This window comes from Lithobates pipiens, unplaced genomic scaffold (genome assembly GCF_037356315.1).
Source record: "Lithobates pipiens isolate NorthernLeopardFrog02 unplaced genomic scaffold, aLitPip1_a1.2 Scaffold_22, whole genome shotgun sequence".
Classification (NCBI taxonomy): domain Eukaryota; kingdom Metazoa; phylum Chordata; class Amphibia; order Anura; family Ranidae; genus Lithobates; species Lithobates pipiens.
Window position 1 is genome coordinate 305,710,907 of NW_027507784.1, and position 13,818 is coordinate 305,724,724.

The 13,818-nt window shown below is 41.9% G+C and overlaps 1 protein-coding gene across 4 annotated transcripts in view; it reads left to right on the plus strand.

Moving 5' to 3' along the window:
- TNRC6A (trinucleotide repeat containing adaptor 6A) overlaps positions 1 to 13,818 on the plus strand; it is a 169,991-nt gene that overhangs the window by 60,688 nt on the left and 95,485 nt on the right. For all 4 annotated transcript variants that reach the window (XM_077449322.1, XM_077449325.1, XM_077449324.1 and 1 more), the window contains 2 exons: positions 3,992 to 4,082; positions 5,744 to 5,765. In XM_077449322.1, the coding sequence (XP_077305448.1) occupies positions 3,992 to 4,082; positions 5,744 to 5,765 (113 nt within the window). The remainder of the gene's footprint in view (positions 1 to 3,991; positions 4,083 to 5,743; positions 5,766 to 13,818) is intronic.

Sequence of the window (13,818 nt, forward strand, 5' to 3'; positions counted from 1 at the left end):
TAGACCTATTGAAAAACTTGCCATGACGAAATTAGGTTTCCAAGGATGGAGTTTCTTAAAAATATCGTTGCTTGGCTGTTAGGCTGATGCTCTGGCCTTTAGCCACTTGCCGACCAGGCTTTTTCTGGCATTTTTTGTTTACAAGCTTAAATCGGTATTTTTGCTAGAAAATTACTTGGAACACAACCCCCAAACAATATACCTTTTTTTTTTTTCTCCCCCCTGACACCCTAGGGCAGCGATGGCAAACCTTGGCACCCCATGTGTTTTGGAACTACATTTCCCATGATGCTCAACTACACTGCAGAGTGCATGAGCATCATGGGAAATGTAGTTCCAAAACATCCGGGATGCCAAGGTTCGCCATCACTGCCCTAGTATTTGCTCAGCAGTTTTGCAAACATTTTTTATTTGTAAAAATTACACTTTGAATTAAGAAAAACAAAACAAACTATAGTTACTGCAATGTATATTGTGAAAGATGATATGCTGAGTAAATTTATACCTAACATGTCACGCTTTTAGGCTGGGTTTACACTGGCGCGGCTAGGAGAACCGGATGTGATTCGCACCGCACTGCAGTGCAAATCACATCCGATCTCTGTGCGATGCGAGTTCAGCCATACAGATAGTATGGCTGAAATCGCATCGCACCCGCCACAAACTCGCACGGGACCCTTTTTTTGGTCCGCAGCAGAATCGGATCGCATGGGTATTCACACCATGCGATCCGATTCCTGTCCGAGTTTGCAGATCGCACTGCGATATGCAAACTTATCTGGGGCTGTCATTAAGGTTTCACTGACACTCCCAGAAGTCCGCATAGGGCAGTGTGAACTGCTGGCGGGAGGCATGCGATGCGGGAACCCGCCGCGGATTTGCGGTGTTCCCGCATCGCTCCAGTGTGAACCCAGCCTTAAATTGTGCATGCTCGTAGAATGGCGACAAACTACAGTACCTAAAAGTCTCCATAAGCAACGCTTTAAAGCGTGACTGTACTGGGGGAAAATTTTTTTTAAAAGCCAGCAGCTATAAATACTACAGCTGCTGACTTTTAATAAATGGACACTCACCTGTCCCGGGGTCCAGCGAGGCCGATCGATCGCTCGGCTCTTGGCTGCTGCTGCCGCCACCATTCTAGGTGAGGGAATCAGGAAGTGAAGCGAATCGGCTTCACTTCCCGGTTCCCTACTGCGCATGCGCGAGTCGCGCAGCGCAATAGGAAATCTCCGCGCTGTCTCTGAGACCCGTGTGTGTCCCAGCAGACAGTGCGGCAGGGCAGGAAGAGGCATAGACTCCCGTGGGAGTCTATGCCCGGAAGTGGGTGAAAATACCTGTCTTTTGACAGGTATCTCCACCCCCCTCCCCCCTGAAAGGTGCCAATTGTGACACTGGAGGGGGGAAGGGTTCCGATCAGCGGAAGTTCCACTTTAGGGTGGAACCCCGCTTTATTAAACGCCTTTAGAGGCTACCTGTTTAGAGTCTACTGCTACATTTATTGCTCTCGCTCCAACGTTCACGGCGATATCTCACGTGTAGTTTGAATACTGTTTACATATGCGTGCGGAAATTGCATTTGCTTGTGCACACGAACACGAAGGGGTGGAGGTGATTTAAAAAAAAAAAATTATTTTATTTTTTTTACAAGGTCCCTTTTCATTTTATTTTTTTATTTTTTATTTTTTTAGAACTTTCATTCCTATTACAAGAATTGTAAACATCCCTTGTAATAGAGATAAAAGATAATGATGACCGGTCCTCATAATGAAGAGATCTGGGTTCAAAAAGACCCCACATCTCTGCTTTGCCTTTACCAAAAGTTCCAAAAATAAATATTTTCTTCCAGCCATAGAATCGATCAAAGGGTGTTAACTCTTTCATAGCCTATGGGAGCATGGTCAGATCATTTTTCAGGCAAACTGGGATAAACGGTCGAAACAACCACCCCCGCTTCAGAAGACGTCACAGCAGCTCATAAGCCGATCCAACCAGCTTCATGAGAAAGCCAGCTGCCTGCTGGAAAAAAACAGTACCGGGGTTATGGCCGATATCTTCAACCACTTCAACAATAATCCTGGTAAACCTCTTGCAGTCCCCAACATACATATATTGTGCTTGGCAAGTAGTTAAAGCCGTAATAAACCCCAAAACAAGAGAATTATTATTGCAGCTTACTAATTCTTAGATGTGGCAGCAGCATTGGTTTCCTTTTCTAGGTTGTTTTTTCCTTTTTTCAACTTCCTTTGACAGACCAAGCTCTCAAGTAAAAGTGGCAGAGTATTGAGAGAAATCTTTTAACACTGACAGAGGTGCTTACAATGGTCAATTTAAGTCTTTTTTTTTTTTTTTTTTTTTTTGTAAACCTTTTTTTTTCTCATTGTGTGTAGCAGGCTGGAGTTAGGCTCTTGGTGCATCTGCCATCTCCTGGGCTGGTAATGCTGATTGGAAGGGTGATCCTGTTGCTCCTCTAGTGGGGTGGAGACACCCTAGGACAGGTAGTGTTACTGGTTTGGATTATCAGGTGGAAAAGGGAAAAAAAGCCTAAAAATGAAAGGTAAATGTGAAGTTTTAAGCTGCAGTGTATTGCATTTTTATCTTTTGGTTTAATAGTGTCTAGCTGAATTGACACGGGTGCTGTATGCAGAATAGCATGTGCTGTTGTGTTGTGATGGTGTTTTGGCTGCTGAATTCTCTGGCAGCATTGACCAAAAATGATAGAATGCGTCTGACGTGTTCCAAATCGGACGGCTCACACTATCAGGCCTGTCGCTTACAGGATGTTTGGCAGAGGTCAGAATCACCTGCTGAAAATGCAGGCTTCAGAACTTGTCATGCTAATTCTTCACCACCGAGAACACACAAATCCTAATCGCGGACTATACATGAGACCTTGACTTCTGCTCAATCATGGCAGAACTTCAGGTGATTCTAAGGGGACTTTTTAAAATGAAAAACATGTCATGCTTCTCTGCCCTGTACAATTGTTTTGCACAAAGCAGCCCTGATTCTCCCTTTCTGAGGTCCCATGTGGGCACTCTTGGGGGGGCCCCCCCCCTTCTGAGTGCCCCCATGAAAAGCCGCTTGCTATGGGGCACTCATGCAGGCTCTCACCCAAGCCGGGCTCTGTGTTTGAGACACAGTTTGGGTTGGCCCAGCTCTCTCCTCACAGGCTGTGATTGACCTGCTTCCCTCCAGTGAGGAGGGAATGAGGAGGAGAGGGCGGTTGCTCTTGAGCACAGCGCAGGATTGAGATTTGGCTCAGGTGAGTATTTAGGGGAGCTGGTGTGGGGAACAGAACACAGAAGATCCTTTTGCCTTTTATTGCAGATAATGCATTACTTTACCCATAACTTGATAAAAGAAATTGTTCTTTGGCAAGAAACATACATTCCACATTTATTATGCTACCAAAATTAAAGTGTTCTGTAAATTGCCTCCAGCATTGTTCCTGTTTGTTCTTGCCGGAAGCTGCCATTTTGCTGAAGCCCAGAGCTCCTGAGCAGCAGTAAATCTTTAGATTGTCAGAAGATTGACCTTTACATTTTCTGCACAGTGCCTAAAAATAGAGAACTGAGTGTGCACAGCGGGGTGAGACAGTGGATTACTGTATAGTAACAGTATTGGGGCACTTATTTTTAATGTGTTTACATTTTTGCTATACCTGCAAAAGAGGCCAGCCAGAAGTGATCTAGCACAGCTGCATTTTCTGACTAAAGTTCCACTTTAAGGTAAAAGATCTACTTTCACAACCACTTTCAGTGGGAAATACAGGTTTTGACATTTGAATGACGGTAAGCCTGTACATTTATGAAAATTCAAGACCGAATATTCTGATTATTGCATAAGCCCCATCAGGACTATTTTTGTATTTATTTTTTTAGTATAAATACAGGGAGACTTTAATGACATCACTAGATGGATAACGTCTCTTCTAGCATTCATAAAGGCAATGTGTAGATTGGTAACATGTAATCCTGATGTTGTCTTTTAGGAGTGCGGTGCAAGAAGAGGAGGTACAGTTAATGGAAGAAAGGAAAAATCGTAAGAACGATAAAAAAAAGAAGGAAGCTGCTGCTAAAAAGGTAAATTCTCATGAAAAGAGAGCTGGATATGGAAGGATTGCAGCTTTAGTCCCTTGCAGCCAAAGAAAAAATGTTAACCTTTTGGTGGTAATGTTTGCTTTACAGTTATTTAAATCAGTGGTTCTCAACCCTGTCCTTAATTCCCCGCCAACAGGCCAGGTTTTGGGTATTTCTCTTAGATAAAATAGCTGTCCAAAATACAGAGCCATTGACTCTAATTAATAAAGCACCGGTGCAAGATAAAGGAAAACTTGCAAACATGGCTTGTTGGGGGTACTTGAGGACAGGGTTGAGAACTATTGATTTTAAATATGTTCACCTTTGTTACAAATTACATGTTCCATCCACAGATCTTTTCAGAGGTCTTTGAATGAACTGCATCCAGTTCCAGAGGACAGATTGTAGTTCTCAATTAACTGCAAAGGTGCTGGTGAGCGCTCTCGTAGTCCATACATTTTTTTCCTGCTACTCTGTGTGTGTGTGTGTGTGTGTGTGTGTGTGTGTGTGTATATATATATATATATGTGTGTGTGTGTGTATATATATGTGTGTATATATATATATATATATATATATATATATATATATATATATTATATTATTTTATTTTTTTATTATCACTGGCAAATCTAAGGAGTTGAAACAAAATTAATATATATTCATTTTGTTTTACATTCTTAATGCCTGTGATAACATAATAAAAATTGTTCTAGGTCTGAAGAAGTAATATTGGCCTTCAATTTGTTCTTTAACATACCATACTTGGTAGAGAAAAAATTCCCAAATGTAAAGGAAGGCTTTTTAATTTTAGGATTTTATCAGTTCTAAAAGAGCTGCATATAGTGCTATTTTGCACCAATGGGAACCTTGGCTGTTCTCAGCGGTCACCAGCTAAACACATGAGTGGGTTGCTCAGCAGGTGAAGGATGAGATATATCTTATTTACTAAACTGGCTAAAGTTCTGATTTACCAAAAAATCTTGGAGGTGCAGAATACAGATCTTTAATCGGAGTGTTGACTGTAGTTTTGCGGAGTACCTCCTAAAAAAATCTACTAAATGACTGTTAATATCTAGATAAAGATAAATAGGACAAACAAGAGGGTGATCTCCATAATGAAACGGCAATAAAAACTGACAGGTGTTCTAATCCCTTGCCTCTCTATCCAAAACTAAATGACAAGCTTTGCCTTTAGTTTCAGTAAATTCACAATTTTACATTTCCACCAGGAAATGAGTAGAAGGGAAATCTTCCAGGGGACACGTGTTCCCGTGACAACTGTCTACAAGTGGGATTTCCCTCACTGAAAAATATCAACTCACTTCCTTCACGAAGGGAAACATCCCTAATGAGACACATATGACAAAAAAGACCGCAATGCTAACCCTCCTCCACATTATCCAGAATGAAAAATGGTTGAAAGTGGTAACAGTTGATGTAGTTTCATTTTAGAAATGGTGCTAAAGAAAAAAAAAATGCTGTTCTCCATAGTAGGACAGGTTCAGGTTAATACTTTGTTTTTTTTCCCTTTCCACTATATCTTGCCGCCTATTCAGAATGCATTCCTACGAGTAGATGTATATATAAAAATGTAGTATTTAACATTCATTATGTGGTATTTGATTATTAATAGATGGCAAACTTTTTTTTTTATTTTGCAGGCCTCTGATCAAAAAAACAAAGGTAGGCCCTTTAACTGAGTTCATTTAATCTGTGGTAGATGGGTTATTTTTGCAGAGATTGTTTTTATGTGTCCTTTTACCTCTGCATGATCTTTGGATTGCGGTCGTTTTGTGTAAACACTGGTTTCTTCACTAGAGTAGTTGTCCTCCGGTACAAAAAAGCCAAAACCTGAAACTTGCACTTTTAGTGAAAGGGCAACTAATAATATCCAATATGAAAGATGCCTTTATGGAAAGTTAGGTATATGAGATTTAAAGAGAAGCAGTCACAAGTGCACATCTATAATAATCCTGTTCTATATATATATCCAGGTTTTATTAACCACTTGAGATCCGCGCTATAGCCAAATGACGGCTACAGCGCGGATCTCCTTTTCCGGGACGACGTCAATAGACGTAGTCCCGTGTACGAGCGGCCTGCGCGCCCTGTGATCGGCGAGTCCATTAGACTCGCCTGATCACCGATCCGTGCAAGGGGTCGATCCCGACCCCTTATCACGTGATCAGTTGTCAGCCAATGACAGCTGATCATGTGATATAACGGAGCCGGTAATCGGCTATTATTCCTCCTCGCGCTGACAGTGCGAGGAGGAAAAAAAAAAGCCTATCACCGGCGGCCGTGATCGGGACATCAGTCCCGATCACGGCCAGCCCTGCTAGCACCCACCTGCCCCCTGCCAGTGCCCACCTGCCCCCTGCAGTGCCACACTTATTCAAAGTAAGTGCCCCCCGTCAGTGCCACCCACAGTGCCACCCAGCAGTGCCCACAATCTGCCTCAAAGGTGCTGCACCCCAGTGCCACATATCCGTGCCCATCAGTGTCATCTACCAGTGCCCAGCAGTGCCGCCCATCAGTGCCCAGCAGTGCCACCTATCAGAGCCACCTATCAGTGCCACCTATCAGTGCCCATCAGTCCCATCTATCAGTGGTACCTATCAATGCCCATCCGTGCCGCTTATCTGTGCCTATCAGTGCCGCCTTATCTGTGCCCATCCGTGCCGCCTTATCTGTGCCCATCCGTGCCGCCTTAACTATGCCCATCAGTGCCCACCAATGCAGCCCATCAGTGCCCACCAGTGCAGCCTATCAGTGCCGCCTAATCCGCGCACTTCAATGAAGGAGAAAAATGACCCGTTTGCAAAATTTTATAACAAACTATTAAAACATGATTTTTTTTTTTTGCATCTTTTGTTTGTTTAGCAAAAAATAAAACTCCGAGCTGTAACTAAATACCACCAAAAGAAAGCTCTATTTGTGGGAAAATGATAAAAATTTCATTTGGGTACAGTGTTGTATGCCCGCGCAATTGTCATTCAAAGTGCATCAGCGCTGAAAGCTGAAAATTGGTCTGGGACTGAGGGGGGTTTAAGTGCCCAGTAAGCAAGTGGTTAAAAAGAAAAAAGCCGGTTGCGCCTCACCTAACACATTTCCACAGTGCAAGACATTAATGTTTTAAAGTCTTTGATATGAAAGAAAAGTGTTTAGCAAGAAATGATTTTGTGCAGATCCAGTGGTAAAGTATTTCAGGGCAATCTTCTATATATCAGTGCAGTTTTTTGAGAGGGCACGCCGTGATTCCCACCACCATTCAGCTATGCTCTCACCTCAAGGAATGGACCCTCTATGGGCTTAGGTGCACCTTCCCCTTAGGCCTTGAATCCTGCTCTGTTATGTAGCTTCTAATAATACTCTTGGTTCTGTCACTCTTGGAAACGGGTGTATAGCCCTTTAAAAGATTGTGTATGTCCTGCAATGGACAACAAAGGGGATTCCCATAGTGCAGTAAGCTTTAACAAATGTGTTTTTCTAACGGGCCTGCACATCTAATTGGATTTCTTTGGACTTTACCATTCACTATTTTTATTTTTTGGACTTTTATTGTGCAGTTATTATACAAGCATGTTGTTTTTTTTTTTTTTTTTTTTTTTTTTTTTTTTTTAAGAAATAACTGCCTTTTTTTCTAAGTTTGGACTCACATTCATTATGTGTTAATCCTTATTTATTTGATGTGTTTCTGTTCAATATTAACGCCCTAATTTTTATCTCTCATCTTATTTATGGTATAGTCACCACACTAGCACATTCTTCACCATACCTGCATTTTTTTCCAGAGATTTCACTTTTTCTTTGATTCACATTTCACCATGTATGAATCTGTTTGATATATTTATGTTTAAAGTGGAGGGCCACCCTGAAAATAGAAAATACATTAAAAATTAGAAAAAAATCATAAAAAAAAAAATGAATTTATTTTTATTTTTTTACTTACCAGAAATGCCTGTTGCTAGGCACATCATCCTAATCTGCCTCTTCCTCCTCCTCAGAGATCTTCTTTCTTCTCTCCTCCGTGCGGCGTCTTCTGGGTAATGGGTCGCGCTGTGTTCTGGGAACTGTGTCCCAGAACACAGCGCGTCCCATTCACAAAGCGCTGCGCAACTCGCGCATGCGCAGTAGGAAACGGGCAGTGAAGCCGCAAGGCTCCACTGCCTGTTTCCCTTACCCAAAATGGTGGCGCCGGGACCCGAGACCGAGGGACGGGTCAGCCTCGGGTGGCCGACATCGCGGGCGCCCTGGACAGGTAAGTCTACTTATTAAAAGTCAGCAGCTACAGTGTTTGCAGCTGCTGACTTTTACGTTTTAGTTTTTTTTTTCAAAACTGGCCCTCCTCTTTAAGTCACATTTATATAATTTATTTATGCAAATTAGCTGCTGCACTCATCATAGTTAGAAGCATCGTAATAGAGCAGGATTCAAAGCAGGTTCAAGAAGCTTCATTAGACCTAGATCATGGTGGGTCTATCCTTTGAGGTGAGAGCAAAGGTGATCGGTGGTGGGATTCACCACTTTTTCTCCAAAAGTGCACTAACATAAATACTTTTACCACTGGATGTACACAAAATCGCTGCTTGCAAAATACTTATTTCAAATCAAAGATTTTAAAACATTATTCCTTGCACTGTGGAATATATATTTAATTTTTTGTGTGGTAAATCATTTGTTTGTAAAAGAAGACTTGGCAAAAATGTCAATCTATGTGCTAAGCTAGTAGAGACATCCCCAAAAAGAATTGCAGTGAAAGGTGGATCTACAAAATATTGACTCGAGGGCTGAATACAAATGCACGACACACTTTTATATTGACTCGAGGGCTGAATACAAATGCACGACACACTTTTCACATATTTGTAAAAAAAAAAAAAAAAACGTTAAATCATTTTCCTTACGCTTCACAATTATGTGCTACTTTGTGTTGGTCTATCACATAAAATACATTTTACGTTTTTTTTATTGTAACATGACAAAATGTGGAAAATTTCAGGGAGTGTGAATGCTTTTTCAAGGCACTGTATGCTTAATGAGGCGGAGTGTCAATTTTAAAATGATTATTCTTATATGCATGTTTGTGGGGGGTGAAACAGGCTTTTTTTTTTTTTCCGTTGGTGTCGGAACACATATACCACTTGCAGCCACCGACACTAAACACTTTTTTTTTTTCCTTTAAATAGCTGGTAGCGCAGGTGATATTTTTACTGTATGAAGATTTTATAGCTGGTTGATCTAACCTTTATAAGGATTACTTGATTGGTTGCTTACCTTGTTAAAACGTGTATCTGCATAAGCGGAGCGGGCGCAGACCTGTCATCCAGCCACTATGCTCAAGAATTTGGCCTACAGTAGCTCTTCTGGATCAGAACTAGAGACCAGCCTTCCTCTCCCCACGTGCATCAATGGGGTTTGCCAGTTTCCCTTGCTGGGACACTTTTGATTGGTCCTGATCACTCCAGTCATCTAGTTATTACAGTTTGGTTCTTGTTAGTCTCTCAAATCATTATGCTTGGTCATTTGTTTTCTGTGTTCAACACATCAACTTCAGGGACAACTTGTTCACTTGCTGCCTAATAATATCCCACCCACTTTCAGGCCCCATTGTATCAAGTGATCAATGTTCACTTTACTTGTCAGTGGTCATAATGTAATGGCTGATCAGAATTCCTTCTTTGTAGGCTTGTTCAACTCTTGAGACTCAAATAATTTAATCTAAACCAGGGTTTCCCAGTCAGGGTTCAATGGAACCCTAGGGTTCCTCCAGCAGTTACTAGGGGTTCCTTAAGTAACGAGCAATTTCTACTTCTCAGAGAAGTTCCCACTGACCCCCTTTTTGGCTGTAAGAAGGTAATTCTTCCCAATGACCACATGTGTAGGGAGCAATCTTCCCACTGACCATCACACCAATGTATTATGAGTTGTAGATCTAGTCATTTCTAGCAGGGGTTCCCTGAAACCAGGAAGTTGATGCAAGGGTTTCTCTGCATTTGAAAAGCTTGATCTAGTCGGGGGTCAGCAACCTGTAGATCACGATCTACCAGTAGATTGCGGACATATGACTGGTAGATCTCGGTCTGGGCTTGCTAACCTGCTATCCCAGAGCATCAGAGTGCAATGCAGAGAGACTACATGTAATGTTGGAGATGTAGTAGGGAGCAAGAGCCCCATAAGCTGTCTCCTCAGTAGTGCTGGCTCCTGTCCCATGCGGAGAGATATCATCTGCACTCCACCTCTTATCCTCAGAGTGGTGCCAGCAGCAGGAAAGAGATCATTTGGGGCTGCTTACACACTGATGTGCTGCAGTTTACCCACACCGCGGGGGCAGTGCCATGTACCTGCAGCTTTCGTGAGGGTTTGCTGTGCATAGCCATAGACTTCTATTATATCCTGCCCCCACAAACTTTACGTGTGAACGAGCCCTAAGGGTTTTGCTGCCGAATGCAACTAAGGGCTTATTCATAAGTGCAGCAGGCACTACTGTTCCCCTGAACAGCAATTCAAGTTTGTGTTGACAGGGGGTGAGGAGGCGATATGTTGCCTCCTCACTTCCTGATTCAAACTAACGATTTCCATATTGCGACATGGTAGTATGACAATTGGAGGTTTAAATCAGGTGTGAGGAGACGACACTGGGCAACACTGTGCCCGGTGATCTTTGACTCCTCCCGTGTTGTTCAGGTAGATCTCCACCTCTTTAACTTTGCCTACCCCTGATCTAGAAGGTTTCAATGACGGCCAGACAACTATAATTTTCAAATGTAACTAACAGCAGCTTAATAGTGAGCGACTGTATGAATAAGTGGTTGGCATTCAAGCTTTATTGCGCTGGAATGTGGGTTCAGTTCTGTATGAGTAGTTTTTGTTACCCCGGACTTTACATGCATTTTCTCCTACAGTCTACATACATACTGGTTGCTATAGCTGGCTTTTGATTATATGGACTCTAGACTGATTGTGTATTGTAGCAGTGATGTAAAATGGTAGACTTCTTTAGACCCCATTCACACCTCAGTGTTTTATAGCTCGAAGAGCCAAAACGCTGGAGGGGAAAAGATCTCCACTCCAAGTCGCCTGAAGCCAAACGCCTGAAGCTCAAAGTTCTAGAGATTTTTTTGTAGCTCGATTCGGGCTGATTTCAGCATCTTTGGTGTGTGTTTATTCTCATAGAAATAAATGGAAGCGTGCCATTTGTGCGATTTTCTTACATGAATAAGTAATAATTAAAGTATAAAGTCACTAAAGTGACATCACATGCTGATATGCTGCCATTAACCGCTTGCCGACCAGTGCACGGCGGTATACGTCGGCACAGTGGCATGGCTGTGCAAATGGGCGTACGGTTACGTTCCCTTTAAAAAAAAAAAACAGCATTGTGGGCATGCGCCTGCCACGTGCTCCATGTCCGCCGGTGTCCCGTGATCGTGTCACTTGGTGACAAAACGAGGAGATGGCTGTAAACAAGGCATTTCCCCATTCTGCCTAGTGACATGACAGAGATCTACTGCTCCCTGTCATCGGGAGCAGTGATTACTGTCATGTCAGTGATAGCCCATCCCCCCACCGTTAGAATCACTTTCTAGGACACACTTAACCCCTTGATCGCCTCCTAGTGTTTAACCCCTTCACTGCCAGTGTCATTTATACAGTAATCAGTGCATTTTTATAGCGCTGATCGCTGTATAAATGACTGGTCCCAAAATGGTGTCAAAGGTATCCGATGTGTCTGCATAATGTCGCAGTCACGATAAAAATTTGCAGATCGCCACCATTACTAATAAAACTGCCATAAATCTATTCCGTATTTTGTAGAAGCTATAACTTTTGTGCAAACCAGTCAATATATGCTTATTGCAATTTTATTTTTTTATTTTTTTAACCAAAAATATGTAGAATACATATTGGCCTAAACTGAGGAATATATATTTTTTTATATATATATTTCGTTTGGGGATATTTATTATAGCAAAAATTCAAATAATTGCTTTATTATTTCAAAATTGACGCTCTTATTTTTTTATAATTTAAAAAAATAAAAAACGCAGAGGTGATCAAATACCACCAAGAGAAATCTCTATTTGTGGGGGGAAAATGAACTTCAATTTATTTTTGGGTGCAACGTTGCACGACTGCGCCATTGTCAGTTAAAGCAACACAGTACCGTATCGCAAAAAGTGCTCTGGTCAAGAAGGGGGTAAATTCTTTCGGGGCTGAAGTGGTTAATGAAAGTGTGTTTGTTAGAAATGAACAGGAAAAATATATTTTCTGACACTGCAGCTGTGCGGTCACATGATCCTCGTGTGCTGGCCAGTCGCAATCTTTTGCAGAGAAGCCAAGATTCCCCTCTGTTGGCCGGCTGATGTCACAGGGTAATCTCTGCCCCTCCTGCTTCACTGCAAAGATTGAGGCTGGCCAGCATCAGGGGATCATGTGACCGCATAGCTGCAGTGTCAGAAAAGGTATTTTCCCCTATTCATTTCTAACAAACACTTACACTTTCATTTCCTATGTGCTGCATTATGCAGTTGAATAGAGGCGGGAGGGGAGGAAAGCGATCTCATGATGACAGCGAGGGAGAGGGGAAAGACTGCCAGAGGAGAGAGCAGGGCTGCGAATGATGAGGCACCTAAACTGACCACAGTAGTCTGGGCTCAGCAGCTATGATTATCGTGGTCAGCAGAGGCAGGGGGACTCGGGAACAGGCAGCATCAACCAGGTTTTTTTTTTACCGGTTAGGAAGAGAAGAATTGCACAGCACTAGCACTGTGCTGTTGTTCATGCCTTAAAGTGTAAAGGCCCATACACACGATCAGACTTTTTGACAACAAACATGCAAATTAGCTGTTTTGGAGCAACATCCGACTGTGTGTACGCTCCATCGGACAAACTTTTTTGGTTTTCATCTGACTTTTGTTGGCTGTGCGAACGGACAAACTTTCTGGAAACAAAGGTCCGATGGAGCAAAGTCTGATCGTGTGTACAGCAAACCATAGGACTTTTGTACAAAGTACAAACAGGCATGCTCAGAACCAATGCAAAAGATCAGCCAACAATACAGAAGTTGACCAAAGGTGGCGGTAAAGAGCAGAAAAACCACATGATTTGGTGAAAGTTGGCTGAAAAACTCCTGCTGTGTGTATGCAATACAAGTTCAGGGCTGACGCCCTTTGTACAAAAATCCACAGGAAAGTTTGTACAAAGTCCTATCGTGTGTATGAGGCTTTAGTAAACCCCCTCATCGGTTTCAGCTGCCATCTTTGCCTCTGTTTAATCTGCAACTGCCATGATGCTGCACATGTGATCGGTTATGACACCAGCCATTGGATGGTTTCACAGCTTGGTTGAGAGCACAACTGATGGGAGTGTTACATTTCCGCCACGTGCCGCAAATAAAACTGTTTTGTCGATGGGTTTACTTCTTTAAAGGAACAGGATCTTAGTGGTGGTTTGTTTTTGTTTTTTTTAGGTTTACAAACACTTTAACCTTCTAACCTTACAAAATACTATATTATTATTATTATTATTATTATTATTAATAATAATAATAATATACTAATAAAATAACACCCAATAATAAATTATTTTGTGTTGGGGTTTTTAGTTTATTTAAGGGGTATTGGTTAAAGTTGAGGGTTAATTATTACTTGGTATTGAATTTATTTAATTTTTATTTGTGTTTTTATTTTACATTTATTTATTCTATTATTATGTAGTAGACAATAACCTCAAC